Genomic DNA, 27,522 nt, shown 5'->3' on the forward strand with positions numbered 1-27,522 from the left:
GATAAGTACAATAGGGGTACATAGGTGGTTCACCTGACTGAGACTTAATGGAGTAGATGGGTTCAGAAAGTTTTCCCAAGTAAAAGGATGTCTAAGAAGAAGTGAGTCAGTCAATAAGGGCGGGGAACAGGTAAGGAGGAGCAAGGAACAGGCTGGATGGAAAAATATGGACCAGCTTATGAAGGGCTTCTAAGCCATGTTAAGTCTGAGCTTTATCCAGAGGATCTCAGAAGTCCTCAAGAGGTTTTAAAGAAGGGAAAGGCAAACTGGTTTGATAACCTCACTACAGCTGCAGCACAGGTAGCTGAAAGATACCTAATGGTTGTGGCTTTAATTAGTAAAACAGTAATGAGAAAGGAGAAAATGTCAAAGAGCTTGCTGGAAAAAACTATGTGAGCTAAAAAACATGTCCATAAATCCACTGGCATTCCCACCACTGGAAGATGGGAAGTATGCGCCCTCCTCATGAATCTGGGTAGATATATTTTTAGTGGAAGTGATGTTATGTGATTTCTGAGGCCATGCCACATAAGGTAACAAAAGCTTCTGCCTGGTCCTCTTGGAACACTCATTCCTAGTCCCTAGCCTCCATACTGTGAGGAAGGGTTGTGTAGCCCCAGCCTCAGCTGAGGCACAAGCATCAAATGCCAGAAATATTAAGTGTGGAAGCCTTGGAGCTGACCGATGTCTTAGCCATAAGCTGGTTTCACCTGCATGAATCCCTGAGTAAAACTGCCTCATTGACTCCAGCCAATTCCTAGGATAATAAGAAGTAATAAAATGATTGGTGTTCTAAGGCACTTAGCTTTGGAGTACTTCTGATACAGTGATAGATACCTGAAGCACTGTTGCTAATTAAAGAGTTATCTTTTCATTTCTTTCTCGTAACTACTGTTCACCATCCTGATGTTTGGATTCTGGACAACAGACATCCACAAGAAATAAAAACAGTTTACAAAGACACCCAACAGAGCTGAAGGATAAGGTATTTTGCACAAATATTTCCTTTTTTTGCAATACTGGAGTTTGAATTCAGGGCCTCATGCTTCCTGGGGAGGCACTCTACCACTGAGCCACTCCAAAGCCCTGTATTGCGTTCAGTCTTTGTGAGATAGGGTCTCACAAATTATTTGCCTGGGCTGGCCTCGAACCACGATCCTCCTGATCTCTGCCCCCTGAGTAGCTAGGACTCCAGCCCAAATATTTTCATTAATAAAATAAGTAATGTTTTAGACAAATTACTGATTAAAAAGAACCACATTTTTCAAAGAGATTACCAAATTTTAGAGAATGAAATGCCCACCATTACCCATGCTTGATCCTTTGATGGTGTTAAGACTTTAGAATCCCCCATTATTTTGAGATGACCATTATGTACATTATTACTGAGACTTCAGGAACAGATGGAGTGGCTCAGTTTTTGTAGTCAGCAGAGCTACAGTCACCAACCTCTCAGGGTAGCAGGATAGGGAAAGCTGCTATCTATTGCTCATGGTTTTTTTTTTGTTGTTGTTATTGTTAACTAACAAGCGGGACCATATTTACCTCTGGCATTACAACCATTTAAATGCTCTTTGTGAATGTTAGAAAAGAAAAAAGATAAGTTGGGAGATAGATAGTATGCTTATTATTCCCTAAGACTTGAAGGTAAAGAAATACAAATACTTCAAGTACTTTTTTTTTTTTTTACAAAACACTGGATACACACTGAAGCTATTAAGCTTCCATGAAGGCAGAAAATTTGTTTTTTTGAACAGGGCTGTCTAAAGCTTCATAGAGCACACAAAGGGAATTCTCTTGATATTTTGGAGCAGGAGGAACTCATTTATTTATTCTTTCCAAAGGTTTTGCATATTTATTACTGAGCCATACTTAAGGTAATCAAAGAAAAATCAGATCTCCAATTTAAACACCCAACTGTCCAGGCAGTGTTGACATTTCAGCTTGATGCTAAGACAATCGCTGAGCACGAAAGAACTTAAGTATGTGTCATCTCTCACAGTTCCTCACAGACACAGCTTGGTTCTCTTCCAGTGTCTGCTCTTAGAGTTGTACTTGATTTTGTTATCAGTTTTCATCTGAAGCCACTGGGGAATGGGACGATTTTGCTTTTGTTTCTTGGCCAGGAATCACTTAATTCTGAAAGTTGAGTGATAATCCAAGCCAAATGTGCACACCACATGGTGACCAGGGATTTATTTATCTATGTAGCTCCTCAGTGAGGTGCAGACATACTGAATGCTACCTACTGAGGTGGTATATAGTTAATGCTGGTCTACACTTCCTAGTGCCAAGCATGTCTGCCTGCCTTACTTTCATGTCTGCAAGCCTATGAGGTAGGTACCATTATCCTGTTTATCAAATGAGCAAGCCACACAGTAAATGGTGGGAGTCCTTAGAATTCTACCTCTTAAGAAAGTCTCCTTTCCCCTGTGAAGAGACAGAATGTGGCACAGTGGGAAGGACACTAGACTAGGAATCTAGATTTTAACTGAGCTCCACCACAAATCAGTTACACCAGTGTGGACAAGTCCTTTCCTCACCCTGAAAGGTAAGGGAGGTAGTCAGGACACTCAAGAGATTCCTTCTACTCTAGAATTTCTGTCTATGGACAATTCTTTCCACAGGATAGTAATAAAGTGAACAGCCTTCATTTTTAAAAGCAGCACTGAAGAGCCTGAAACACCCTGGTGTGTGCTGCTAGGCTCAACATCACTCTGGGCCTTCAGAAACAAAAGGCACGGCTGAGATGGGGTTACTGGTCAGTGACCAGATATGCAAAACTCACCATATGGTGCATTTCAAATCATCATGGAGGCTATGACCAGCTAACATGACACATTTATAACATAACACAAAATAATAAGAAACCCAAGGAAAAAAAGAAAATCCTTAACAAATGAGATGAAATACAGGACCAAATATTTATGATCCCCATAGAAAACTAAGTATTATACGGTTTTTAGTGGCATTTATTTTTGAAAGCACATGGCTTACCTATAATCAAAGCATTAATCACCTAAATTTGCCTTATCATTTCTTTATTTTTGAGATGGGGTCTCACTATGAAGTTCAGGTTGGCAATCCTCCTGCCTCTACCTCCTGAGTGCTGGGATTAGATATTTATCATTTCTGAAAGTTAAATTCTGGTTTTGTTTATGCTGCTGAGAAAACAAAACAAAGACAATCCCAGGAAGTTTGCTCAGATACCTGTTTATTTTTCTTACTTAGAAAATTTGACTCTGCTGAACCTTGAATGAAAATTTCAAGTCATTATGCAAGTACACACAGGCACTATTATTTTGCAAATGGAAAAATGAGGACTTAAGTACCTTGCTTAGGTCACAGAGATACAAGATGGCAGAGCATTGAAAAAACCCTTGGCTATTTCCCAACATGGTAGAATAGGGTTTCAGATCTCCTAAATTTAGCAAGGGTATAGCTTGTAAGTAATTACTCTCTTGAAAAATCAGTCGGGGTTGACCAGGCTTAGTGAAATTCCTTTCTGATGGTACTTAGGGGGTTTCACTCTGGGCCAGAAGCTGCCCTGGAGACCGTAACCCTGTTCTTTCCTCAGTTGACACCGGGGAGCCTCCCTCTGGAGGGAGCTGATGTTTCTCTGCCTGATCTAGATGTTCACAGCATCATAACCATTCTGATTGGTATACCACTGCTCAGTGAACTTGGGACTTAGGGAGGAGATCAAGTGCTAGCATAGCGTCCACTGAAGTAAGATACCTCACCTCTCAGGACCACTGCATCCAGAGGAAGGATGCAGATAAGGTTACTCGGCCAGTAGGGACTGGCTGAGGGGCTGAAAGGTCCGACGGCTGACAGTACTCTTGTTTAATAGCAATGTGTGAGATTTCCTGTCCTTGGGGGTGTGGCAAAGCAGAGCATCCAAAGTGTAAGTGGTGACTTGGCCATTTATCTGCAGTTTCCCATAGATCTCATCAAATTTGGCCATAAGGGTGGGTACATGCTTCACTTTTTCTCTCACTTTGGTCAGCTGGAAAAAAAGTAAGATCAGGTCATTATATCTTTACAAGATTCTTTCCTTATTCTTCTTATCTGCTAAAAGGCAAAGGCAGACATGCATAAAAATGTACAGTGCACACCAAAGCGATGAAGACTAGGACAGAAGCATGCTGAACTGTAAGAGATTCCCCCAGCTACACAGAAATTCAGAATTAGTACTGAAAATCTTAGTATCTTATCAAATGGAGTTCAAATGGCACATGGTATATGTATAACAACAGGGAAAGGATATCCAGTATCAATGGAATCAACTTTATTCAATATCATGATTAGAAAGGGCTTTATATACAGCCCATGGTTAGCTTTTTGGGATTTATCTCAAAAACCATCAGGCGGTCTAAAGTGCGCCAAGATCTGATTCAGGATTAAGAAGCTGTATAGAGAACGAATCAGAGGAACAGGAACGTGGAGACTGTCCCAGAGGCCCCATTATGCGCTAGAAAGAGAAACAATGTGATTCAGAGTGGGAAATGTACAGAAAAGATGAAGTGGATTAAGGTGAGGTGTATTTTGGAAGTTAAACTGAAAGGACTAACTGTTGAAGGAGTAAAGGAAAGAAGGTGTCAAAGTTACCTTCTTAATTTGAATTTTTAATTTGATGACAGATACTGTCATTTGCTGACAAGGAGAAGCAGGGGAAGGCCACTATCAGAGGGGAAAATTAACAGTTCTATTTTTAGATGTGACTGAGACACCAGAGAAACAATGAGGCAGACACATCTAGAAGTCTGTTGGATATACAGGTATGGGACATGGAACAGAGGTCTAGACCAGAGGGATGAACAGTAGCAATAAGTATCTAGCATTTAATGCTACAAAAGTGGACGAGTTTAAAATCAGAACATGAAGCTACTGAAACTTCTGAACAAATGCGGCATTTTACCTTGTTCAATCTTTATTAAAGATACAATGTAACAACATTTCTTAATGGAATTTAAGTGGGATTGAGCTTCCTAACAAATCCTTTGGTCATCCTCAAAATAAATTACAGTTCTATTTACCCGTGCACATCTTCCTCTCAGTCAAGAACTACTGACCAAACCTGCAGACAAGCAGCTTAAGTTCTTCTCAATCTTCTGATAAAGGAATGGCTTGTTTGGCACTCACGTTCAATGTGAAGTAACAGGTTGTGAAGCACACGGCTTCCAAAAGAAGTAAAGATGCCAGGGGAGGTAACTTTGATCTAAGTGTGTCTACCACATTGGCTTTCTCCCTATGGAAGTCTTAAAGCATCATGAAAACTATGCTATAATTTATGCAGAAAAGACACTGTCTCATGATGGTTTGTTATTTTAATTCAAAAAAAGAAATCAATGAAGAATTAGCTCATGTTTGAGTGATTTCTGTATTGGCATTACAGAAAATCAGTACCTCTTTTCAATACTCCTTTGGTGGTACAGTAGTCTTACCTTCACACAACCCATTTTTTATAAATGTTGGCATAAACATCACATACTTTGTAAAATGCAGAATTTTACAATACTAGATTCCACATGCAATCTCTCTCACACACACATTCGGAACCAGTTCCAAAGCTACTGGAGTTGTGTGAAACAATTCATTTCTCATCAAGCAATTCTCTGAGTGGTCTTACAATAACCAGGGGAATATGCTGAAGTAGAGGGTTAGTTTTCTAAGTAAAAGAGTCTTATATCAGAGTTTTCCAATATGGGATGCTTCAGTCATATAAATGGTGGGAACAGGGCTGAGGAACAATGATTAACATCAATGCTGGTAAGGAAAACTGAAGTTGTGGCACTCTTCGGTTTGTGCATGTACCGACATGTATACACACACATACACACACAACTGTAAGCTTTAAAATCTGTTCCTATTTCTAGTTCCCCTACTTTTCTAAGCTTACTCCACAACCTACATAGAGCTAAGACCTCAAACAGGAAAAAGCCTTAAGTAAATCATGCTCCTAACATGCTCCCTTTGCCAGTAGGAAGAAGTCTTTGGGCTGACATGAGGAAATAAATGGAACAGGGCTGGGAAGGTAACAACATGACGAGGGAGAAAACAGCCAGCTGCCCCCAGTGCCAATCCTGCCATCTTTGCCATCAGCCTGGACCAGGACTATAAAGGCACAGGCAAGACAATAAAGGCACTATGTTAGTCAAAATGACAATACCAGTATTATCACTAACAATATGACTACTGTCAGTAATTTGTATCTTCACAGATCTTTTTCCCCTTATGTTATATACTATTAGACATGTGCAAATGACTGTATTTCAAATGATCAGCACTAACTCCTCCTTATGTACTTAAGTTCTCAATGTAGCACGGGGATAATTTGTTTCATTTTTAGGAACTACTTTGTTCTTTTTCTTTAATTTTGTTTCATGATTTCTTTAAATTTGTTTCATGGAACAAAGCATTTGCATCATTCCAAAGTCAAATACACAAACAAAATGCATTTTGAGAAGTCACACTTCCATTCTTATCCTTACTCTTTCATAGCTAATTGTTTTGCTTAAGTTTGGTTTTAGCTGTCTTTCAAAAATCTAATTATACAAATATATGTAGAGTATGTGTCACTTAGTGATGTGGATACATTCTGAGAAATGTGTAATTAGGCAATTTCATCTTTGCATGAATGTCACAGCAAGATGGTACAGCATACATCACTAGGCAATATAATCTTGGGAGCACTATTATATAAGTGGTCAGTTGTTGAATAAAATGTCATGACACAGCTCATGACTTAAAGCATACCACACTGATTTGTACCTTGCCATTTCACTTAGTAAGTGAAAGGGAGACACAGTATCGTATGTTGTAGCTATTCTCATTTCTTTGTAGAGGTACTTAGCGGTCCTTCCTATGAATATACCCCAATTTGTTCACTAGTCTACAGATGGAAATCTGGGTTGTTTCCAGTATTTTACCCTACAAGTTGGCATGCAACAAATTGCCTTACATACATATCTTCCTACATTTTTGCTTTTACATGTTTTATTATCTGTTTGGCCTCTTGTTGCTCTTTTTTCATAGAGTTTTCCTAGTTATTTTTTTCTTGGTTGTTCTTGCAATTAAACTACAGGAAAAAAAAATAGTGATATTTTAATTGGGATTATATCACTCACCTTATCACAATAACATGGGAAGAACTGATATTTTATGAAGTTGAGCCTTTGTATCTAAACACATGGTTTGTCTATTTTTTTAAAGATGAGGGATATTATGCCCTGTAATTTGCTGATAGGAATGATTCATGGGGACGGAGATACTGATGATGCTCAAAAAAGAGTGAGACAGCCTCTAGGCTGATTCCCTGGAGTGGGGCAGAGCAGATGGGATCTAGTGCACAACTGGGATGGCTGGCACAAGAGGTTGGTGCACAGTCACCATGGGCATATAAAGAGAGGGGCCAGAGATTGACGATGACTGCCAGAAGCAGTCATTCTCTTTAGATTGTTTCTATTTTCTCCACCAAATGGGAAGCAAGGTCATGAAATGGAAGTGAGAAATAGGAAGAAGGTGTAAGAGGCTTCAGGGGGAAGGAAAAAGGTGTTAAATTGTCATCCACAAGAAAAAGAGACTAGACCCTGAAAACAGTGCAGGGAAAAAAAAAAAACACAAAAGTAAAATGTTTCCTAGATTTCAAATGTTCTGTTGGAAGAAAAAATTCTTTGTACTCACACGTGAAAGTTTTAAAATAGGAGCAACAGAAAGGGCTCCATATTTCAATCTCCCTAAAGAGTGGCTACAGAACTAAGACACCAGCATTTTTAAGAGTGCCCCTGCACTTTAAAAGACTTCTCTAGCATTTACACTTACCACTTCCTCTGCGAACTGGTATCTTTTCACAAATCTGGATAAATTTCCTTCTGCAGCACTCTGTAGTATCTCTATCAGGGTTTCCAACATATCTGACTGGACATGGATTACAATCTGAATAAAAAGAAGAAATAAGCAAAAACAAGACTGAGCCAGCATTTCAATGCTGGGAAACATGTTTGCATTGACAGGCACCCACCTTACTTTGACCCATAATAAATGTGCTCTTAAGTACAACCACCAGCTGAAACTTGCTTCCCACCAGCTAATCAAAATACCACAATTATAAAACCTGCTGAAGGACAGCAATGGAGAATGTGGACTTTGGAGTATGGATTCTTGGGCTGAACTTTCAATACTGGCAATTATCAACTACATGACTCTGAGGCGGATACCTAATCTCTCTTTTAATATCCTCATCTGTAAAAGGGGGAAAGATACGTTCAGATCCCACACTGTGCTATTGTGAACATTAAATGAACTTCCAGCTCACAGGAATTTTCAATAAAAATATTAGCTCCCTTCTTTTCTCTAGATCCAGGGGATATTACAATCAATTCCCAAGACTGGCTATGGGCAAATGGTACCTTTAACTTGTTAACTGTGGGCACACCGGCTTCTGCAGGCAGAGTAGAAGCTGGTCCTTCCACTTACATCATTATCTATTAAGGAATCTACAATCCGGATGCTGAACTGTGCTTTCAAAATGACACTATTACTCTCCATCAGAATGGCACTATTAACGCAAGGAAAGACAGAACACAATCCGCCCACCCCAATTACCATTATTCACTAGGACAGTTAGTCTAAAGAAAATGAGAATAACAGAGAATTCACCAACCAGTGTTAGCCACCGTTTATAACTGAAGGCATTATCTTTCAAATATACTAAATTTCCTGGAAATATGGTCCTTCTTTTTTGCCAATTATTATACAATAAGTAATCCTTCATAACATATAAGAAATACTAGAAAAAAAACCTCATTTTAAACAAATACATAGCAAATAATCACAGAAATACACCACATCTTATTATACTGATCAATGTGTATACATTAAAAAGAAACCTGCAATTTCTTAGACTTGATTCACAGAAGAGAAATTACCAAGTCAAAGGGTATAAACATTTTCAATGTTCTTGATCCCTATGAAAAGCAGTCTTTCTGGAAGTTTCCTTTTACATTATTGAACTAGCTATGCTTTCTCACTAGTCTACTTTGTAATATTCTATTTGTTGAATAGGGTGTTTGTCTGTTTATTATTACCATAACAGAATAACTGAGGCAGGCTATTTATAAAGAGGTCCAAGGGCACAGAATAGGCATTGGCCCAGTTAGGGTAACACCATGTGACTCTCTTACCTGGGTCACCTCATGGCAGGTGGCAGTGGCAGAAGCACATGTGAAAACAGATCACATCAAACAGGAAGCCTCAGAGCAAAGTGGGGCCAGGCTTCTTGAACAACTCTCTTATAAGAACTACTCTAATCCCTTGTGAGGACCCCCAATAACCTAAGGACTTCCCTGTAGGCCTCAACATTACCACACTGAGGACCAAGCCCCCAACACATGGACTTTTGTCTATGCTTTCAGAAAGCATCTTTAAAAATAAACCAACTTTTCTGTCCTTAATTTTAGGATAAAAAGAAAATTTGGGGGAAGGGGGCAGATTAGGTAAGTTCAAATTTCAACTGGCAACAGCAAAAAGATTTTAGTATAAAACATTTAGTTTTTTCAAGTAGAACAGGAGAACAAAAAGCTTCATTTATTTTTGCTAATATTGACTTAATAGACTGTCTACCCTTTTTGTCAGTCTGTTTTTCAGGTTTCCAAGTGGATGACAGCATGGAAGAGCTCAGTTAATCAGGATGAGGGGATACCTGTAGTACTGAAGAACAGAATGAAATGACCTCAGACAGACTTAACTACAAAGAACCTGATCTAAATTCAGTGTTCTAAAGCACAGACAAAATCATGAGCACACCCTCTGTTAGGAGACAACCCTCTAGAGTCTCCTGAATTTCTGAAGATCTAGTGAGCAGAATCATTTGACTGCCTTTATTCCAGACCGTCTTTCCAAGAATGTCTGTGTAACAGACACAGGGTTTCATCCAGACCAAAGGGCAGGCATGCTTACTACCCATTACAAGAGATTTGAGTTTCCTAAATTCAGTGTTCCCGTCTTAAAATGCAACCTCCTTTGTATGCAAAAGGCATACAGACCACTTCATGTCACCTGAGGGGAACTGAGGCTTAGACACCTGATGCAAAAAAAAAACCAAAAACCAAAAAACAACAGTCAATACAATGGCTTTGCTATGGTTATAGTAACCTGTCCCACATCTCTGCCTAGAATACCACCAGCATCCATGAAAAGGGCACACTAACTCATTAGTTTACACATAGGGTAAAATCTTTTTCACAGTTCTAGCATGCTTATTAATAAAAACCAATGCCAATTGGGTTGGCAGTGGTCTGTCCATTGTAGGACAAGGACAAAGCCCACCTTTTTGAGTGCTGTGTCTCTAGTTCCTGGCATCCAGTGAACTCTCCAGTGAGGAATGAGAAGGAGAGTATGAGTCCCCTAGCAATTTATAAGAATGAATCTCTGGAGCCCTATGCTAGAAATGATATGCTCCTGGAAGGTTTCAATGCTTCTTCATGGTTTCCCAACTTCCCTTCCTGATTGAGCCACTATGTCTGATTCAGCTGGGACTTTAGGAATAAGGTTTACTATGGTAAAATATACTGATGAAGAGCAATACGTATGAAGCAGTTATTGATGAAAGGCAAAGACGAAGTTTAAAGCTAGGGGCTTGCCTCAAACTTCAGGGTACAGTTAAGGAAAACCAAAACAGGGTACAGTGCACTGCTTTAATGTTGTAGATTTCAAACAAAAGATTAGGGAACCTGAATTAGCAAGGAATGAGGGAGATTTTGGTAATACAAACTGTTTAAGGAACTCATACTTTCTGCCCCTCTGATTTTTTGAGGCCTCAGGAAATGATGAAAGTCATTGGATCCCTTTAACTAGCAAAAGAAACAGAAACCCTGAGCATGTAGAAACGTACATTTCTGGTTTCTTTTATTTCCTTTTTAAGTTACTATTTTTCTAACCGATATCCACTCTCTCCTCTGATAACAGAACTCCCTAACACAGATTGATGTTGTCATGTATGGAATTCAAAGACTGTTATTTCTCAGGTTTCTTTACAGTTGGGGTGGTCATGGGATTATATTCAGACCAGCACCATATAAACTCAAACTGCCGGATGAGACATTTGAGAAAGCATCTTTAAAAGGGACCTCCAAGGTTTTTTGGTTTTTGTGATACTAGGGGTTGAACTCAGGACCTTGGTTAGCTAGGTAGGCACTTTACCATTTAAGCCACGCCCCCCAACCCTGGGACCAACTTTTTTGTCCTCTCCTATTTTTTTCTACTTCATGCTGGACAGAGATGTAATGGATGGAAGTCCCTAGCTTAGGATGGCAGAGTTGAAATAGGCCAGATTCCTGATGACATCATGAAATGCCACACCACAGGCTGACCACCTCCGGTTTTTCACATGGAAGAAAAATAAAGCCTTTAATTTGTACATGCTTTTGAAGGATGGACTGCAGGAGGTCCCTAAAGGTGATAAGTGGTCAAAGAGACACCTCTCCTTCCCAGGAAACATCTGTCTGCACCTGAGACATCTCCATCCTCAGGCAAAACACAAAAAGGCTATAAAACCCAATCTCTAACCCAACCCATGGGACCACCAGTTTCTGGGTCCCCCGTATGCCCCCTCATGCAGCTTTTTGCCTCTCTTCTCAAGCTCATTTATTTACTTACTTTTTTGGTGGTACTGGGGTTTGAACTCAGGGCCTCATACTTGCTAGGCAGGTACTCCACCACTTGAGCCACACTCCCAGCTCTCTCCTCTCTTCTCTACAAATAAAATCTTTCCAACCTCTGCTGCTGGAGTCTGCCTGTGATTTCATTCTCAGAGCAGACCCAAGAACCCTGAACACCTGAACACCTGAAATTCCTACGCGTGTCATCTGTGCATCACATTTGGTGACGTACGAAGGGACCAATCTTCACCTGAGGTCAGTACACGTTGTGCCAAACTGGAAAAGGCTGCCTAGGAAGTGACTGTGACAGTCAGGCACTCCAGTGGAGTCTATTTTCCAGTAGAGAGACCCCCCCCCCCACCACTACAGCTTAGCTATGGTGGACCTCTTAGGCTGACCTCTCTCTCTCTTTCTCTCTCTCTCTCTCTCTCTCTCTCTCTCTCTCTCTGTCATTAAGGAGGGTTTCTCCCTCAGGAACCTGAGCAAAAGCTCCGAACCCATTATAGCGCAGTAGGGCAGGCAACCAGAGAAATGGGGGGCCAGCTGGGGGTGAAGCCAAACTTCAATGCACAAAGGCTTTTTCCTCTCAACTCTCAGCTCCCTCCCTCCTTAAACTCTCTCCCTTTCAAGATCTGACCCGCTTAGGAGGAGGTCCAGAAACAGCTGGTGGAAAGGAAAGTTTGTCTTTAAGCTATAACAGTGCTCTGGCCGGGGCACTCCGGGTGTCACCAGAAGGTTGGAGATGCAACTTCCTGACCCACCCTGAGGCCCCAAAGGCGGCTAAGTCTCAGACCTCTCTAGCCATGTCTGCTGCAAACAATCAGATCTCTTGCACTTCCTTCATGTCCGTGGCCCCAAGAGTGGAGGTCACCCTCGCTTCCCAGTGCTCCAGTACTGCCTCGGGCAGGACCGACCAGGGCAGCAGTGGTGACCAATAATCCCTCATGCGTTAAGCCTGGAAACTCTCTTTCCCCAACCCTCAGTCTCTCCTTCCCCTTTCCCAAGTAGTTCAGGATGAATGCCCCTCCCCACTTTGCTCTAAATAGCAGTGGGCTTCCTTTTTCAGTGAGTTTGGGGAAAAAAATCCCTTTAGGAACCAGAAAGTGCTAGTCTTTAACTTGGGCTTAACTGCCTTTGTCAAGCATCTGGTTAAACTAGTTAAGCAGGGTCCACAGTGTGCCCTAAGGGAAGGAAAAAAAAAAGAGTTAAAAGGGCAGAAACCTCAAAGGTCAACTGGTTAAACAGGTTCCGCAATCTGCCCTCAGGGAACAGAAAAAAAAACAAAACACCAAACAGCCTTCAGATGCTCCCCCTTTTTTCATTAAAAAAAAAATATATATACTTCGCAGGATATATAGGAGGACAAAAGTCTACCTCATCAGGAGTCCTCATCTATGCCTCCCCCTCAGTTACTTTGATAGTTATTTTTTAAATTACAAGCCTTCGCTGATAGAGGAGAACCAGGTACCTGGGTCTCAGGGCAAACAGGCAAGTCAAAATAGATGATAAATTGATCAGGGGCATTGGGGGGGCTGCAACCTGAAAACCTAAATGTCTTCCACGACCTTAGCCACAGGTGGCAGTGGCAGGACAGCACAGAAGAGAGGGACGCCCTCTCCCACACAGAGTTTCTTCTCACCTGGGGACGCCTAGGTAAAAGGAGAAACATCTGTTAAGGAGATCAATTTTCCTTTGTTTCCCTTTTTAGATGGAAATCAAGCCTCAAGGATCCTGAAAGGATCCCTCTTGCCTGCTTACTAAAATATTAATTTTAATGAAAGTGACTCAAGTTTTACTGCACCTAGTCCTGGCCACTGCATCCTCTGGGAGATGAGGAAAGATGGCCAGAAGGAGGGAGCATTAATTATAATACCATTCTTCAATTAGACCTCCTGTTCCCTGAAAAAGAGGGAAAGTGGACTCAAATCCCATATATTCAACTTTTCTTTTTCCTAAGAGACCACCCAGAGTGGCTGAGCAAATGCAGGCTAGATACCCAGACTATGGTGACCCTTTGCAAAAAGCCCCCAAATTCCCTTGAGGAACCAGAACCAAAAATACCATCTGATGCTCCATCAGCCACCCCTCTCCCCGCTTACCCAGCTACCTCACACACCAGACATCATCCCACAGGACTCTTCCCTCTCCAGTTAATTCCTGGAGGGGACAGGGCTCATGTTCCTTTTAGAGTGAGTGAACTTAAAGAAATAAAAAAGGATTTAGGAAATTACACAGAAAACCCAGATCAGTACATCCAGGCATTCAGAGAAATCAGCCAAAACTTTGAACTGAGCTGGAAAGATGTAATGCTATTGCTATCTCAGACCCTCACTGCTCTGGAGAAACAGCGGGTACTGTATCAGGAAGTCAAAACTGGGGATGATTATCACTTAGATAAATGTGGCCCTACAGGCCTGTCTCAGACTGGGCCCTCACAGGAGGAGGAGGGGGAGGAAGAAGAAAGACAAAACACTGGATACCTAAAAGAGAACCCCAATTCCCAATCCCAACAGGAAATCAGGCAGAGCCTAGGTATGACCCTAAGTGGGACCCTGAAAATAACAAGATGAATGGACCCATACCACTTCATCTTAGAAAACCCAGTAGCTTTCCTACAGAGATTTAAGGATGCTTTACAAAAGCATACCAACATGGTACCAGAGTCATAGGAGGAGGAAATCGTCCCTAAAAGATGAATTTCTAACACAGTCAGCCCCAGATATCCATAAAAAGCTTCAGAACCTGGTGGCTGAAGGGAGCAGAGAGCTACACCAATCGGTCTGTATAGCCACATCTGTATACAATAATAGGGACTTAGGAAAAGAAAAGAAGGACCTGGAAAAGGAAAAGAGAAAAGGACAAACGACAGGAGGCTCTGATTGCAGGACTCAGAGAGGCTTCCCCAGGGCAAAGTCCAAACCCAAGAACATGCTTTCAATGTGGACAGGCAGGCCATTTTAGAAGGGAGTGCCTCTGGAAGAGGCCACCCCCAGGACCCTGCCCCATCTGTCAGGGAAAATACTGGAAGGCACACTGTCCTTGGTTCCCAGGGGAACCGAGGCCACAGCTTCCAACCCAATGACGGGTCCCGGGGCCTCCCATCCAGGCTCCTGTAACCACCACAAAAGCAGAGGATCTCCGGGCAATACTTACTATTGAAAAGCACAAGGTCAGCCTCCTTATTGATACTGGAACCAGCATTTCAGCTATTCCTTTTCCCCCCAGACCCATGTCCTCCAAGAAAATTACTGTTCAGGGCATATCAGGCCAGCCCCTAGAGTGTTATTTCACTCAGCCTTTAGCCTGCTCCTGGGGAGATTTCTACTTCTTTCACTCCTTTTTAATTGTCCCAGGAACCCCTACTCCTCTGCTAGGGTGAGACCATCTACCTAAATTGGGGGTACAGATCCTTTTACTCCCAAGAGAGTACTTTGCTTGCCCCTGATAGAGGAACAAGTAGACCCCACAGTGTGGACGGATGGACATACAGTGGGACAGCACGAACAGCAGTCCCAGTCCTAATTCATCTTAAGGACCCCTCTTGGTTTCCTCATCAAAAACAATATCCTTTAAAACCAGAAGTTAAGGAGGGACTAATTCCCATTATCAAAGACTTAGAGACAGGGACTGCTAATAGAATGCTCCAGCCCATATAATACTCCTATTCTCAGTGTCAGGAAGGGACCTAACAAATGGAGGCTAGTCCAGGATCTCTACCTGATCAATAAAGCAGTAGTATCTCTCTGCCCTGTAGTTCCAAATCCCTATATCCTTTTAGCCCAAATACCTCCAGGTACTGCTTACTACTCTGTCCTGGACTTAAAGGACCCCTTCTTTTGCACTCCCTTACATCCTAAAAGTCAACCTGACTTTGCCTTTGAGGACCCACACAAAAGTCTGGACAGATCACCTGAACTGTCCTTTCCCAGGGATTCAGAGACAGCCCCTAAATCTTTGGGTTGCCTCTAACCCAAGACTTGGCAGAGTAGCAATATTCACAAGCTACTGTGCTACAGTACGTAGACGACCTCCTGCTCTGAGGACTGACTGAGCCTGTCATTTCACGAGCCACTAAATCCTACTAAACTTGCTAGCAAACAGAGGTTATAAAATCTCTAAAGAAAATGCTCAACTGTGTCAGTCTAGGGTCACCTATTTAGGTCTTGAGCTGGTAAAAGAAATGAGGGCTCCAGGAGAAGATAGAATCTGTCCAATCTTGATGTTTCCTCTACCTAAAACTCTAAAACAATTGAAGGCCTTTCTGGGGGTGACAGGATACTGTAGAATTTGGATCCTGGGATATGCAGTCCTGGGGGGCCCTTATATCAAATCCTTAAGGAAGCACAAAAGGATCTCCAGCCCTTTATTAAATGTGATGACAAGTCAAAAAATGCATTCCACCAGTTAAAAAAGGCCCTTATGACAGCTCCAGCCTTGGGTCTCCCAGTACAGGACAAATTTCAATTATATGTCTATGAAGAGGCATATATATGCCTTGGGCATGGTGACTCAGCTCCGGGGCATCACTCTCCAGCCATTAGGATACTTAAATAAAGAATCAAATCAGATAGCCAAGGGATGGCTAGGATGTCTTCGAGCAGTCTCTGCAGTTAGTCTTCTAGTGCCTAAAGCTCAAGCTTATCCTAAACCACCCCCTAACAGTTTACACCCCACATGACCTAGGGGGAATTTTAAACTCAAGGAGAACTTTGGCTATCTGACAGCCGTCTACTTAAATACCAGGCCCAGCTTCTGGGAGGGACAGAAATAACTTTAAGGACCTGTCAGAGCCTAAATCCTGCATCCCTTTTACCAGAGACAGAGAGAAATCCTAAACCCTCATGTGAGGAGGTACTTATGAAAAATTATGCTGCCTGACCTGACTTAACTGATCAATCCTTTAAAAAAACCCAGATCTAGACTTATACAATGACAGCAGTTCCTTTGTCAAAAATGGTGTCAGACATACAGGGTTTGCAGTTATAACAGAATTTGGCATCCTCACATCAGGTCCTCTTCCTCCTAATACAAGTGCTCAATTGAAAGAATTAGTGGCCCTAACAGAAGCCCTAAAACTGTCAAAAGAACAGAGTCAACATCTATACAGATTCTAGGTATGCCTTCCTGATCCTGCATGTTCATGCAGTCATCTGTAAGGAAAGGAGAATGCTAATTAGAACAGAAACAACTTCCCATAGAGATAAAAGGGAGATTACTTTAATAGTTTTAGGGATAACAGCATTGATTGCAGCCCTAGCTGAAATCAGCTATGGGGTGATTGCCAACCACGTAACTGTAAAAAACCTAACCAAAGTAGTAGAGGGCACCTCAGACCAGATAGGCCTTGCCATTAAGGACATGCCCTTGGCCTGTATGGTAATGGACCACCGCCTGACCCTGATTTTCCCTTGGCTAAACGAGGAGTATGTGCCATAGCCAATACTTCCTGTTATACATATATAAACACTTCAGGCATTGTAGAGAAACGTGTAGATTACATTCTCCAACAGGCTAAGTCGCTCCAGGAGCAATCTCTTGAAACTCAGGTTTCTACACAGGTATGGGACAAAATAAATCCTGGCTCCCCTCCAGGACTTGGCTCCTATCCTTTCTGGGGCCTATGGTCGACATTATTCTCTTGCTTGTGTTTGGGCCTTGCATTTTAAACTTACTTGTCAAGTTTGTTTCCTCTTGCCTAGAATCTATCAAACTGCAGATGCCCCCCCGATGGAGATAAAAATGATCTACTGTCGCGGTCCCCTTGATAACCCCTCCTGTGATCAGTTCTGATGCTGTGGGCCCCTTCATCACCCTCTGTCAGCAGGAAGCAGTTACTGAATAGACTCAGTTGTCCCTATCCGTAACAGCAGTTAGGGCAATCACTGAGAGGGGGAATTGAAGGATGGACTGCAGGAGGTCCCAAAAGGTGAGAAGTGGTCAACACCTGAAACACCTGAAATTCCTGCTTGTTCAACCTGTGCATCACTTTGGGTTTTTGGAGTTTACACTGCTCCCAACCAAATGCAATAGAAGCTGACACAAGAGATGTATGAGAAGTGTCCTGTCTCCTTCCCTACCTGAGTATCTTAGGCTTCACAGCAAGAGCTAGAATTTTAGGGCAGCCTTACTGAGCAGGAAAATGGGGTGCTAAAACATTCACCTGTGTTAACAAATGAATGATAAAAGCAGAAAAACTAATCATTTGTCAATTCTCTTGCAAGGTAAACTCAATTCTCAAATGGGTCCCCATTTGACAACACATAAGATTTCTAGAGAAATGATTAGAATTAAAGCAGCATCAGAAGAAAGTTTCTCTGTGCTTGTCTCTGCTACTTTCAGACATATTTGGAAATGGAAATTAACCCTTTGATGTTGAGCAGAGCTGCTAAAAAGGGGTTATGGTTCTTTTGAGATTGATAGGTTTAAATTCAGACTCACAGGGCACAGTCAACATGCATGCATCTTGATGAGATCATCTGTTAAATTAATGCAGTCTGTAGTAAGTGTTAGCTAGAAAAATAGGAAGCCAGGCCCCCTGGGTCACACAGGCAGCAAGAGCAATTTAGATAACAAGAAAATTAAGGTGGGGGAGAATTAGCGCAAGTTCAAATTCCAACTGGCAGAAGCAAAAGATTTTAGAGTAAGGTATTAATTTTTAAAGTAGATCAGGAAAACAAAAACCTTCATTTATTTTTGCTAATATCGACTTAACAGACTGTCAACTCTTTTTGTCAGCTTATTTTTCATGTTTCTGTTTCTCAACAGTTAACAACTTTGTTAAAGAATTCCAAGTGGATGACAGCTTTGGAAAAGCTAGGGTAAGTCATTAAAAAAAAAAAAGGTCTATGAAGAGACCCAGATCTCAAAGCTTACTAAATGAATGGCAACCACTTCTTTTTCATCATCCCCAAGGAAGGTGAAACAGACTTATACCACAACATGAGAAATTAAATAGGACATTTAGAAGAGTTTCTTGAGAATTTTTTTGTTTGCTGTTTTTTTAAGACAGAGTCTCCCTCTGGAGCCCAGGCTGGCCTCAAACTCAATTCTCCTGTCTCAGTCTCTTGAGTGCTGGGATTACAGACGTGTATCACCATGATCAGCTGGGTGAGGATTTTTAAACAACAAAACTATTTTTGATTCCCATCAGTGAGTAATTCTGTGACTGTGTTCATGGAAAGAATTCATATTCAACATCAATTTAAGGTTCCTTACATGGTCCTTGCCCAAAACATGCCCACCCTACCCCAGGTAGGCTGGCTTTCCTTTCCAGTTCAGAGAAAAGGAAAAGATACTGCCATGCAGGCCCCACACTGTCCGCCATGCTCTGAGCTTCTCCTCCACTGGCAATGGAACACTTCCCTCTCAGCAGACTCATGGTTTATGCCCACCAAAGCATGTCCTCATTTGAGAAAAAAACCAACACTGCGAGATTCTCGTAACAATTGAGTGCAACAGGCAAGGACAAACAGGACTGAGGAATCTAAATCCAAGGAATGGGCCACTTGTACTGACTGTAGATGGTGTTTTTGGACATCTAGTTCTGGTCCTGAATGGGAGGCACAACCCTTCTCTTCTCTGTGGGTCTCATCTCTTTGGAGAATTGGTAAACCTTGGACTTTGCAGTCAGATGTCTGTGTTAAAATCTTGACTTTGCTCCTTACTTAGCTGTGAGAACTCAGGAGATTTACTTACCCTCTTCTGAATCTTGGAGAAATACTGTTGCGACAGGGCTCTATAAAATGAACTAATGAACCCAAGGGACCTAGGGTGACGCCTCAGCTAAAATTAAATTAAAACCCATCAATCTTTCCTACTCCAAATTTCTCAACCTCATTTTTACCCTATGAAAACTACTGATGACCCCCATACAGCACCTCTTCCCCAACTCCCCTGCATTTCTTTTTCTTTCTAACACCATGAACTACACGGATAGCTTTGGCTTTAGTGGAAGGATCTCCTGCTAATCCCAACAACTCTTATCCTGTCCCATCATGAAATTAGTACATCTGCAGTCCACTTTCTCAGAAGCAGTTACATACTCGGACACCAGGGCTATCCATAAAGACAAAAGATGGGTGGCATCTGTTGGAAACCAGGTTTCCTAGTCAATTGCAGGCGCAAATGACTTGACCTTCTGTACTCTGGATCTTTACTCTCTGGCCTTGGCCTCTCAGACCTGCCTTTGCTTGTGCATTTCCATGCTGACTGTCCCACTGGCACCTGCAATTTCTCTTTGGCCTTGGTCTTAAACAGGGGTGACCCGCAAGGTGTCAGGTGGGACACTGCCATCCTGGATTTCTACTCAGCTGCTGCTGCCCTCTCTTTCCGATGCTTTCTCTCCTCACCATGAATACCTTTTGAAATTACTTTCAAGTTCTCTTACTTCCCTTTCTTTAGCATTCATCAGTTTACACCAGATCCATTGCCAGGTGTATGCAGAGGAGACAGAGCTGACTGCTATGACACACATCCCCCCTCCAGGCTCATGCAAACTTTGCACACTGCAATGTCTTTGTGGATATTTGTCTAGTAGTTGCTTCCCTTCTAAATCCATCTCTTTCTTCAGGGTTTCTATTATCACTATCTCCATCTTTCTGGTTCTTCAGGCTCATCTTTCCTGCATGTTGAAAGCACTCTGAAAAGTAAATGTGAGGTTTGGTCTAAGATAATCTTATCTCAGACTTCATGCCTGACTTCATTCTCTGAAGTTAACCAAAAAAGGCTAGATAATCCTTCTTCTTCTTCTTTTTATGTGGCACTGGGATTTGAACTCAGGGCCTCATGCTTGCTAGGCAGGTGCTCTTGAGCCACTTGAGAAACTCTGCCAGCCCCTAGATAGTCCTTCTGAAAGTCAAGTGGGCACTGGTGTGAAGGTAATATCTGAGGATAATTACCATGGGCAGAACTGAAAATCACTATTACCCTTGAGAGCTTGTTTGGAGGTTCTAGTAGGGGAGCGCAGCTACTTGTATACCCTTGACCAAAGAATGATCCTCCTCTATAGGGGATGGTCGTCCTCTTCAACCAAGCGCACAGCTTCGGGAGGGACGCACATGGAGCGGTGAGGGAGGAAGGGAACACCCACCTAGCCAGCCAGATCAGCCGAATCAACCCTGGCGATCAATGGGGTGACAGATGTCGCAGCCAGATTGACCCTCACATCTATCACTATTATCCTTAAGTGTTACTATTCTTCTTCAGAAGGTTGGGTTATGTCTAATTCCTATTCATTAGGTTCCAGGATTTGTTATTCCTTTTTAGTTAACTTAGCTCATGTCAAATAAATACAACTAGTATTGGCAAACATTCATGAACAGTGACTGCATGCCATGCCAGGGACTGTGTTAACTACCTTATATACATTATTTCTTTATATCAAAGAAAATTAGGGTCTATAGACATGAAGTAACTTATAGAAGGACTCAGAGCTGGTAAGAAGTGGTTACGATTTGTATTCTTTTAAACAGAAGCCTCATCAGAAGCAATGTGTGGGCAAAGAATGTCCTTCTACTTGCATCTCTCCATCTCACAGCCCTGTCCTCCTTCGAAACACTGCTTGACAACAGGCTCCTCCCTCAGTCTACTCAGTTTGCTCTGCTGACCAGCCCTGTCTTTCCCTTAACTCCTTCTTCTTGGAATACTCTGTCACATCAGCTGTTACCTGTTATCCTAGCTCACATCACATTGATGTTTAAACATTTCTATTCCATGAAAATGTTTTCCTCAACTCAACCCTTCGACTGCTTTAGGAGATGACAAGTCCTGAAAATTGTGAGCTTTTCTTTTGCAACTCTGCATAACACAAATGCATTTGGTGCACAGCAGGGCCTCACCAGGGACTAGCTGGGTAAGGCTGCAATGTCTTTACAATAGGACAGTCTTTTTCTTCGCTGGCCCAGGAAGGGTTAAGTGACTCACTGCTCAAAAACCAGGAGCAGTAACAGGATATGCTTCAAACTTCATTACTTGAGTAAATCCAGTACATATAGTAGGACTGTCTATTTCTTTAGTTTTAGGGATTAAGGCTTCACATGTCTTGGTAGAATAAGCACAGTCCCTTGCTGACCAAGACAAAAGTCCCCAAACAGGTGACACAGGTAGTACAGATAAACCAATGGGACAGATGAGCACTGGCAGATTGGTGATATAATAAGAATTGAAACAGCTTACATCTACTGATGTGACAGGCACTATTTGATGCACTGTAGGCATATTAGTTCATTAATTACAATGACACCACGAGGTAGCTACAACAAATAGGACACAATTAGCTTTCAGCAACCTCTCTAAAGTCTGGCAGGTTGGACTCCATTTCTTCCTCACCTTACAGTCTTCTGAGTCCTGCCTCACATCTTTAGCATGTAGCCCTGTCTGATATCTACCATTCCCACCTATTTATAAACTGCTTGCTGCAACACTGTGCTAACTTTCCTCATAGGAGTGATTCTCACACAGAGGAACTCCAAAAATGACCATTCTGTTCAACTGAATGAAGTTCTTGGGAGATCAGCTCATCATGTACACACCAAAAAAGGGAGACATTTTACTAAGTTCAAACCACAAAGAAGCCACTTACATTTAAATTACAGCAGGCTATACTCTCTGGATTCATGATTTGAGAAAAAATGGACACAGCTTTTCCCACTTCATTCTAGAAAGAAAAAAAAACAAAACCAAAATCAAACAAGTCATGCTCCAAGTCACATGAGCATTACTCTGTCACAGAATCATTTAAGTATACAGAATATTACTATTCATGGGGTCCCAAGGTTTTGAAATTGACAAAGATTGTCTTACTAATCAAAATTAAACACTGCATAAAATGTTTCATACATTTTATGTATGTTCTGTTTTTAATAATCTGTCCAAGGCTAGTTTCTAAAATGGAGGCATTAAATTAACATTAATCAGCTATTAGAAAAACAAGAATGAAAGTAGGTACTGGTGGCTCACTTCTGTAATCCTAGCCTCCTGGGAAGCTGACAGGAGAGGTTCAAGCCCAGCCTAGGAAAAAAGTTAGTGAGACACCATCTCAACTAAGCTGCGTGTGGTAGCAAGCACCAGTCATCCCAAGCTTTATAGAAGGCTGAGATTAGGAGGATCCTGGTTTCGGGCCATCACAGGTTAAAAAAAAAAAGTTTGTGAGACTCCCAGCTCAGCGGAAAAAGTTTGGTGTGGTGGCATGCGCCTGTCATCCCAGCCACAGCAGGAAGTGTAAATAGGATGATGACAGTTCAGGCCAACCCAGGCAAAAAGCAAGACCCTATCTCCAAAATAAGTAGAGAAAAAGAGTTGGAGGGGTGGCTCAAGCAGTATAGTGCCTGCCTAGCAAATGTAAAGCTCTCAGTTCAAAACCCAGTATTGCTGGGGGAGGGGAGGAGAAAAACAGGACCAAAAAACAGAAATGCAAACTCCATCTTTGACATAATTAGAACAGAGAAGCCTCAAATCACATTAGAGGTGGGAACAGTGCCAGAAACACTGGAGATACAGCCTGGGAGGGTTCAGGAGAAGGCAGGGAGAGGGGACAGTGCTGAGCAGAAGGAGGTGAGGGGATGGTGCTGCAAAGAAAGAACTGAGAGGTGACCTACTGGGTATCTTGGAAAGGACCCACGAGGTAGAACTTTCAAAGGTTCTTAGTCCACAACATGAAGTACACAACCTAGACTCCTGCTTACAGTGATGGCATAGACGTCAAGACTAGTAGGGGAGCTTACTGGGTTCCTGTGGTACAGAGGGGAGCTAGTCAAGGTTCCTTAGAGCAACCATATTTACAAGAGGCAAGTGTGTTCCTTCAGCAGCAGCACAGAAGCCATTCACTGAAAGCCCCAAACGCCTGTTGCCACTAGCTAGGGACAAGGAAACCTGTAAGCAAAACTCTACAAGTTACACGAACTAGTTACATAGGAAAAGCCTGCTAGTCTACAACAGGGCTTCAGTGTCTCTGTCTTTCTCTCACTTTCAGACATGAATTTCCTGCAAATGATTAGTCTATGAGAAATTTATCTTTTTCAATGAAGAATAATAAAAAAAAAGAATTAGCACATGAACTCCATAAAGACAATCAAAAAAGAGGAAAGGAACACAATAAAACATTATAAGAAAATAACTAATAGATGAGAGAAACCACAACGCAAAACTGGTTCCATGAACACAAAGACAGAACTGAGAAAAAGGAACATTATCATATCAATTAGAGGTGGAAAAACAGTCAGGCAGGTCTCAGCCTCCTGCACAGCAATATTCCAAACTAGAAGAGAAACAGAATGACCGTTAAAAATCTCAAGAAAAGCAAGTACTGTATCAAAATGTTAAAACTGGCCAAACCAGTTTAAGTACAAGAACAAAAGGCAAATGAAATAATTTTAAATATCAAGAACTCAGGAATATTGCTTCCCTGAAGAATTTACCAGAAGCCACATTTTGTTTGTTTATTTATTTTTGCAGTACTGGGGTTTGAACTCAGGGCCTATACTTTCAGCCATTCCACCAGCTCTTTTTTGTGTTAGGTATTTTTGAGATCGGGTCTGAAGAACTATTTGCCTGGGCTAGCTTCAAACTGCAATCCTCCTGATCTCTGCCTCATGAGTAGCCAGGATTATAGGTGTGAACCACCAGCACCTGGCTCAGAAACCACTGTAAAAACACCGTAACTACTAGCAGTGAACAATGAGCCTCTAACTACACATAAAGACCCAATGTGGGGAATATGGTTACCATATGTTATACACCTAGACAATGAAGAAATGATAGCACTAACAAAAGGAGAAGGGAAAGGAAGATTAGGAAGTAAATGATGTCCATTTTTATTATCCACGGGTAAAAATTTCAATTTAAAGCTGATAAATCAAGTATATTTAAGAGAAAAGAAAACACTATGAAAGAGAATATAGCAAATAAAATTAGGTGACAGAGAAGGAAGAAAGTAAGAGGAGAAATGGAGAAAATATTGTAACTTCACTATCATTTATAGGAGGGAATTCATAGACACTGTCAAAGAACTCAGAGGATTAAGAAAATTAAAGTATGGTTTGTGGGGCTGAGATTTGAACTCAGGGCCCCACACTTGATAGGCAAGCACTCTACCCATAGCCCATTTTGGCTTTAGTTATTTTTAGGATAGAGTCTCACATTCTTTGTTCAAGGCCAGTCTCAGGCTGTGAACCTCCTACCTAAGCCTCCCAGTAGTTGAGATGACAGGAGCATGACACTGCGCCCACTGTTGTTTGAGAAAGGGTCTTGTTAACTTTTTGCCCAGATTGGCCTTAAACCATTATTCTCCTGATCTGTCTCCAGAGTATTTGGGATTATAGCTGCGAGCCACTGTGCCCTGATAAAGTTATGGTTTTAAAGTAACCACTAGAACAAAATGCAAACCAAAGAAAATGACCACATGGCATAAAATACTTTCAGCTATGAAAATAGAAAGACACAAACAAAATGACACCTAAGATCATACTTAGATCATACTAATATAAATGAGTAAAGAAAGACTAGCATCTTATTATAAAGCAAAGTTGAAATTTATGCAATGTTCAAGAGATATACTTGAAACAAAACAGTTCAGAAGGACTGAAAATAAAAGGATAGGAAAATGGGTACAGCAAGCAAATGTAAACCCAATTGAAACAAACAAAGCCAGGGATGGTGACAGTAGTATCAGACAAGGATGGACTCAGGGAAAAAACATTAAACACAACCAAGAAAGGTACTTTTCAATACTAAAATGAGTGAAGATATCACAAAGATGATATAGCAATCATTTTTCTGTGCTCCAACTAATACTTCATAGAGGAAAAACTGAAAGAACCACAAAACTAGATGGGTTACGTAAGCCTTAGAAGAGACTTTAATTCATTTTACTCAGCTCTTGTCAGATTAACAAAAGAACAAAACAATTCCCCTGGGCAGAAAGGGAAGAAAGCTTAGAAACTTAGAGAAATGGTCATGGCCCAGGGGATACCTGGCAAGTGTGTATTGTACCCTCTTAAGTCTCTGTTTTTCCGTGACTTTTCCCAGTACCATATGGAAATAGATCACCCTGATACTCTGATTTCTAATTAGTCATAAACAAGAGTTCCCTAGCCCTGTTTTGCCAGCTGGCTAAATAACCTAGCTTGGTTAGTATTTTTCTGTCATAAAATTTCCTTTTATTTCACAGCAAACGTAAGTATTTCCTATTTTTCAGGCCTCAGAATAGAACATCTCAGAGGCAGAGTTCTTTAACACACTGATGTTCCAGCTCTTTGTCCTTCCTTCACTGAGGTCTAATCTCTTCTCTCTGGGCCCCAGCTGCCCATTGAGGGGGGAAGGCAAAATGAATGCTAATGTCTCAACCACATAATAGTAGTTGGTCTAACTATGAAACCCTCTTCTAGCAACGGGCTGACCAAGGAGTACGTATTCATGTGAGCATCAGAGAACACTTAGGTAAACTGCTCTCTGAGAACATTATAACCATTTGGAGTTTTCACTGTAATTACCCAAGAAATTTCTCTTAAAGTACAGATTCCCACCCCCCCACCCCCACCCCCGACTCTCTGCAGGATCTTGGCCAACTCATTCTAAATAGAAATGCATGTTAGGTCCTCAAACATAAACAAAATTCTTCATAGGCATAGGTATAGATGCAAGTTGCCACAGCAACCAAGGCAGTACTTTCTTTTTGGGAACGCTTTCTTTTCCTACAGTCAGAAGGAAAAAAGTAAATTAAATGTAAGAAGGAATGAAAGTGAAATCCCGCTCACTCCCAATTCATGTATGTGCTCCTCAAAGCCTTACCTGATTCAGAGCTAATGCCACAGCAAAACAGGTTGCTCTCCTGGAGAGAACGTCCCCTTTAATTAGGGCTTCTTCTCTTAAGGTAATACAGATTTTAAGAGATTCTGGGCTATTCTGTGAGGAGACATGATTGGTCAGTGAATGTCATGAACCTTCAAGTTTAATGAAATGATAAATAGTGTCTAATATTTCAGAATTTCCCAGAGCCCACCTGAAGTTACTTGAAGGATTAAGCTCCACAGAGACTATTCACAAATACATCAGGTTATGTATATTAGCAATCCAAATCTAAACTGACTTTATTTTTTAAGTTGTCAATCTTCTGTCATAGAGCAGTTTTCACCAGTGAACATCCAGGGGTCTTTGTAACTGGGCAGGCTAGTTTCCAGACATAGGTCCATAATGTACAAGTATAGTCAGTCTGTTACTACAATAGTATAGTAAGCTTAGCAACACTAATTTTTTTCCTGGAGGAACTTCCAGTCTGAAAATATCCATATAAATCTAATATTTAGAAACACGAATACTAATTTGAGCATAGATTATCAAAGAATTCCATGAAACAGAAATCTTAAAAAAAAAAAAAAAATCCAAGAATGTGAGCAACACACAAACCAACAAGACAACAATGGTAAACCCATCACTCTTCTGCTCACTGCGGGTGGATGGGGTTTATGACACCAGGGCCGGCTATGTATCTGTGTCCATCTGTCATGATATGACTCTCCACGCAATCCTCCAAATACAGCCTGAATTCAGTGAGAGGGGTGATTTCCCAGAAATGACTTGGAATCTATACAGACTGAGTAGCTCCATTTTTCATCTTGTTTCCACTGAGTGAAACAAGTTATTTTTTGATACAATATAAGAAGTTATCTGACCCTTCCTAAGTAGTAGAATTAACATTTCTCCACTTCAGTCTACACTCAAGGAGGCATCCCTGGTAGGCTAGAAAACCAGGAATCTCAATGCCAACAACGCGCTGTGGTGCTGCTCTTCTTGGCCTTCTACTTTATAGTCAGAATGGCCAGGGTCATTTGATCTAGCTGTCAGCAAACAGCCCTTGGGCCAAATCTAG

General features: G+C 41.5%; 1 protein-coding gene and 1 pseudogene across 3 annotated transcripts in view; both read right to left on the reverse strand.

Annotated features, from left to right (window-relative positions):
• Positions 1–1,089: 1,089 nt before the first annotated feature.
• On the reverse strand, positions 1,090–2,168 carry LOC141424305 (large ribosomal subunit protein eL39-like; annotated as a pseudogene).
• Positions 2,169–3,193: 1,025 nt separating this feature from the next.
• The window catches only part of Ptcd2 (pentatricopeptide repeat domain 2), a 48,939-nt gene continuing 24,610 nt past the window's right edge, over positions 3,194–27,522 (reverse strand). For 2 of the 3 annotated variants that reach the window (XM_020174672.2, XM_074077325.1), the window contains exons 7-10: positions 26,445–26,558; positions 22,240–22,314; positions 7,825–7,938; positions 3,194–4,009 (exon numbers count right to left, since the gene is read on the reverse strand). In XM_020174672.2, coding sequence (XP_020030261.2) covers positions 3,785–4,009; positions 7,825–7,938; positions 22,240–22,314; positions 26,445–26,558 — 528 coding nt within the window. In that variant the 3' untranslated portion in view covers positions 3,194–3,784. The remainder of the gene's footprint in view (positions 4,010–7,824; positions 7,939–22,239; positions 22,315–26,444; positions 26,559–27,522) is intronic. The other variant, XM_020174673.2, reaches the window with a different exon arrangement.

This window comes from Castor canadensis, chromosome 6 (genome assembly GCF_047511655.1).
Source record: "Castor canadensis chromosome 6, mCasCan1.hap1v2, whole genome shotgun sequence".
Lineage (NCBI taxonomy): Eukaryota > Metazoa > Chordata > Mammalia > Rodentia > Castoridae > Castor > Castor canadensis.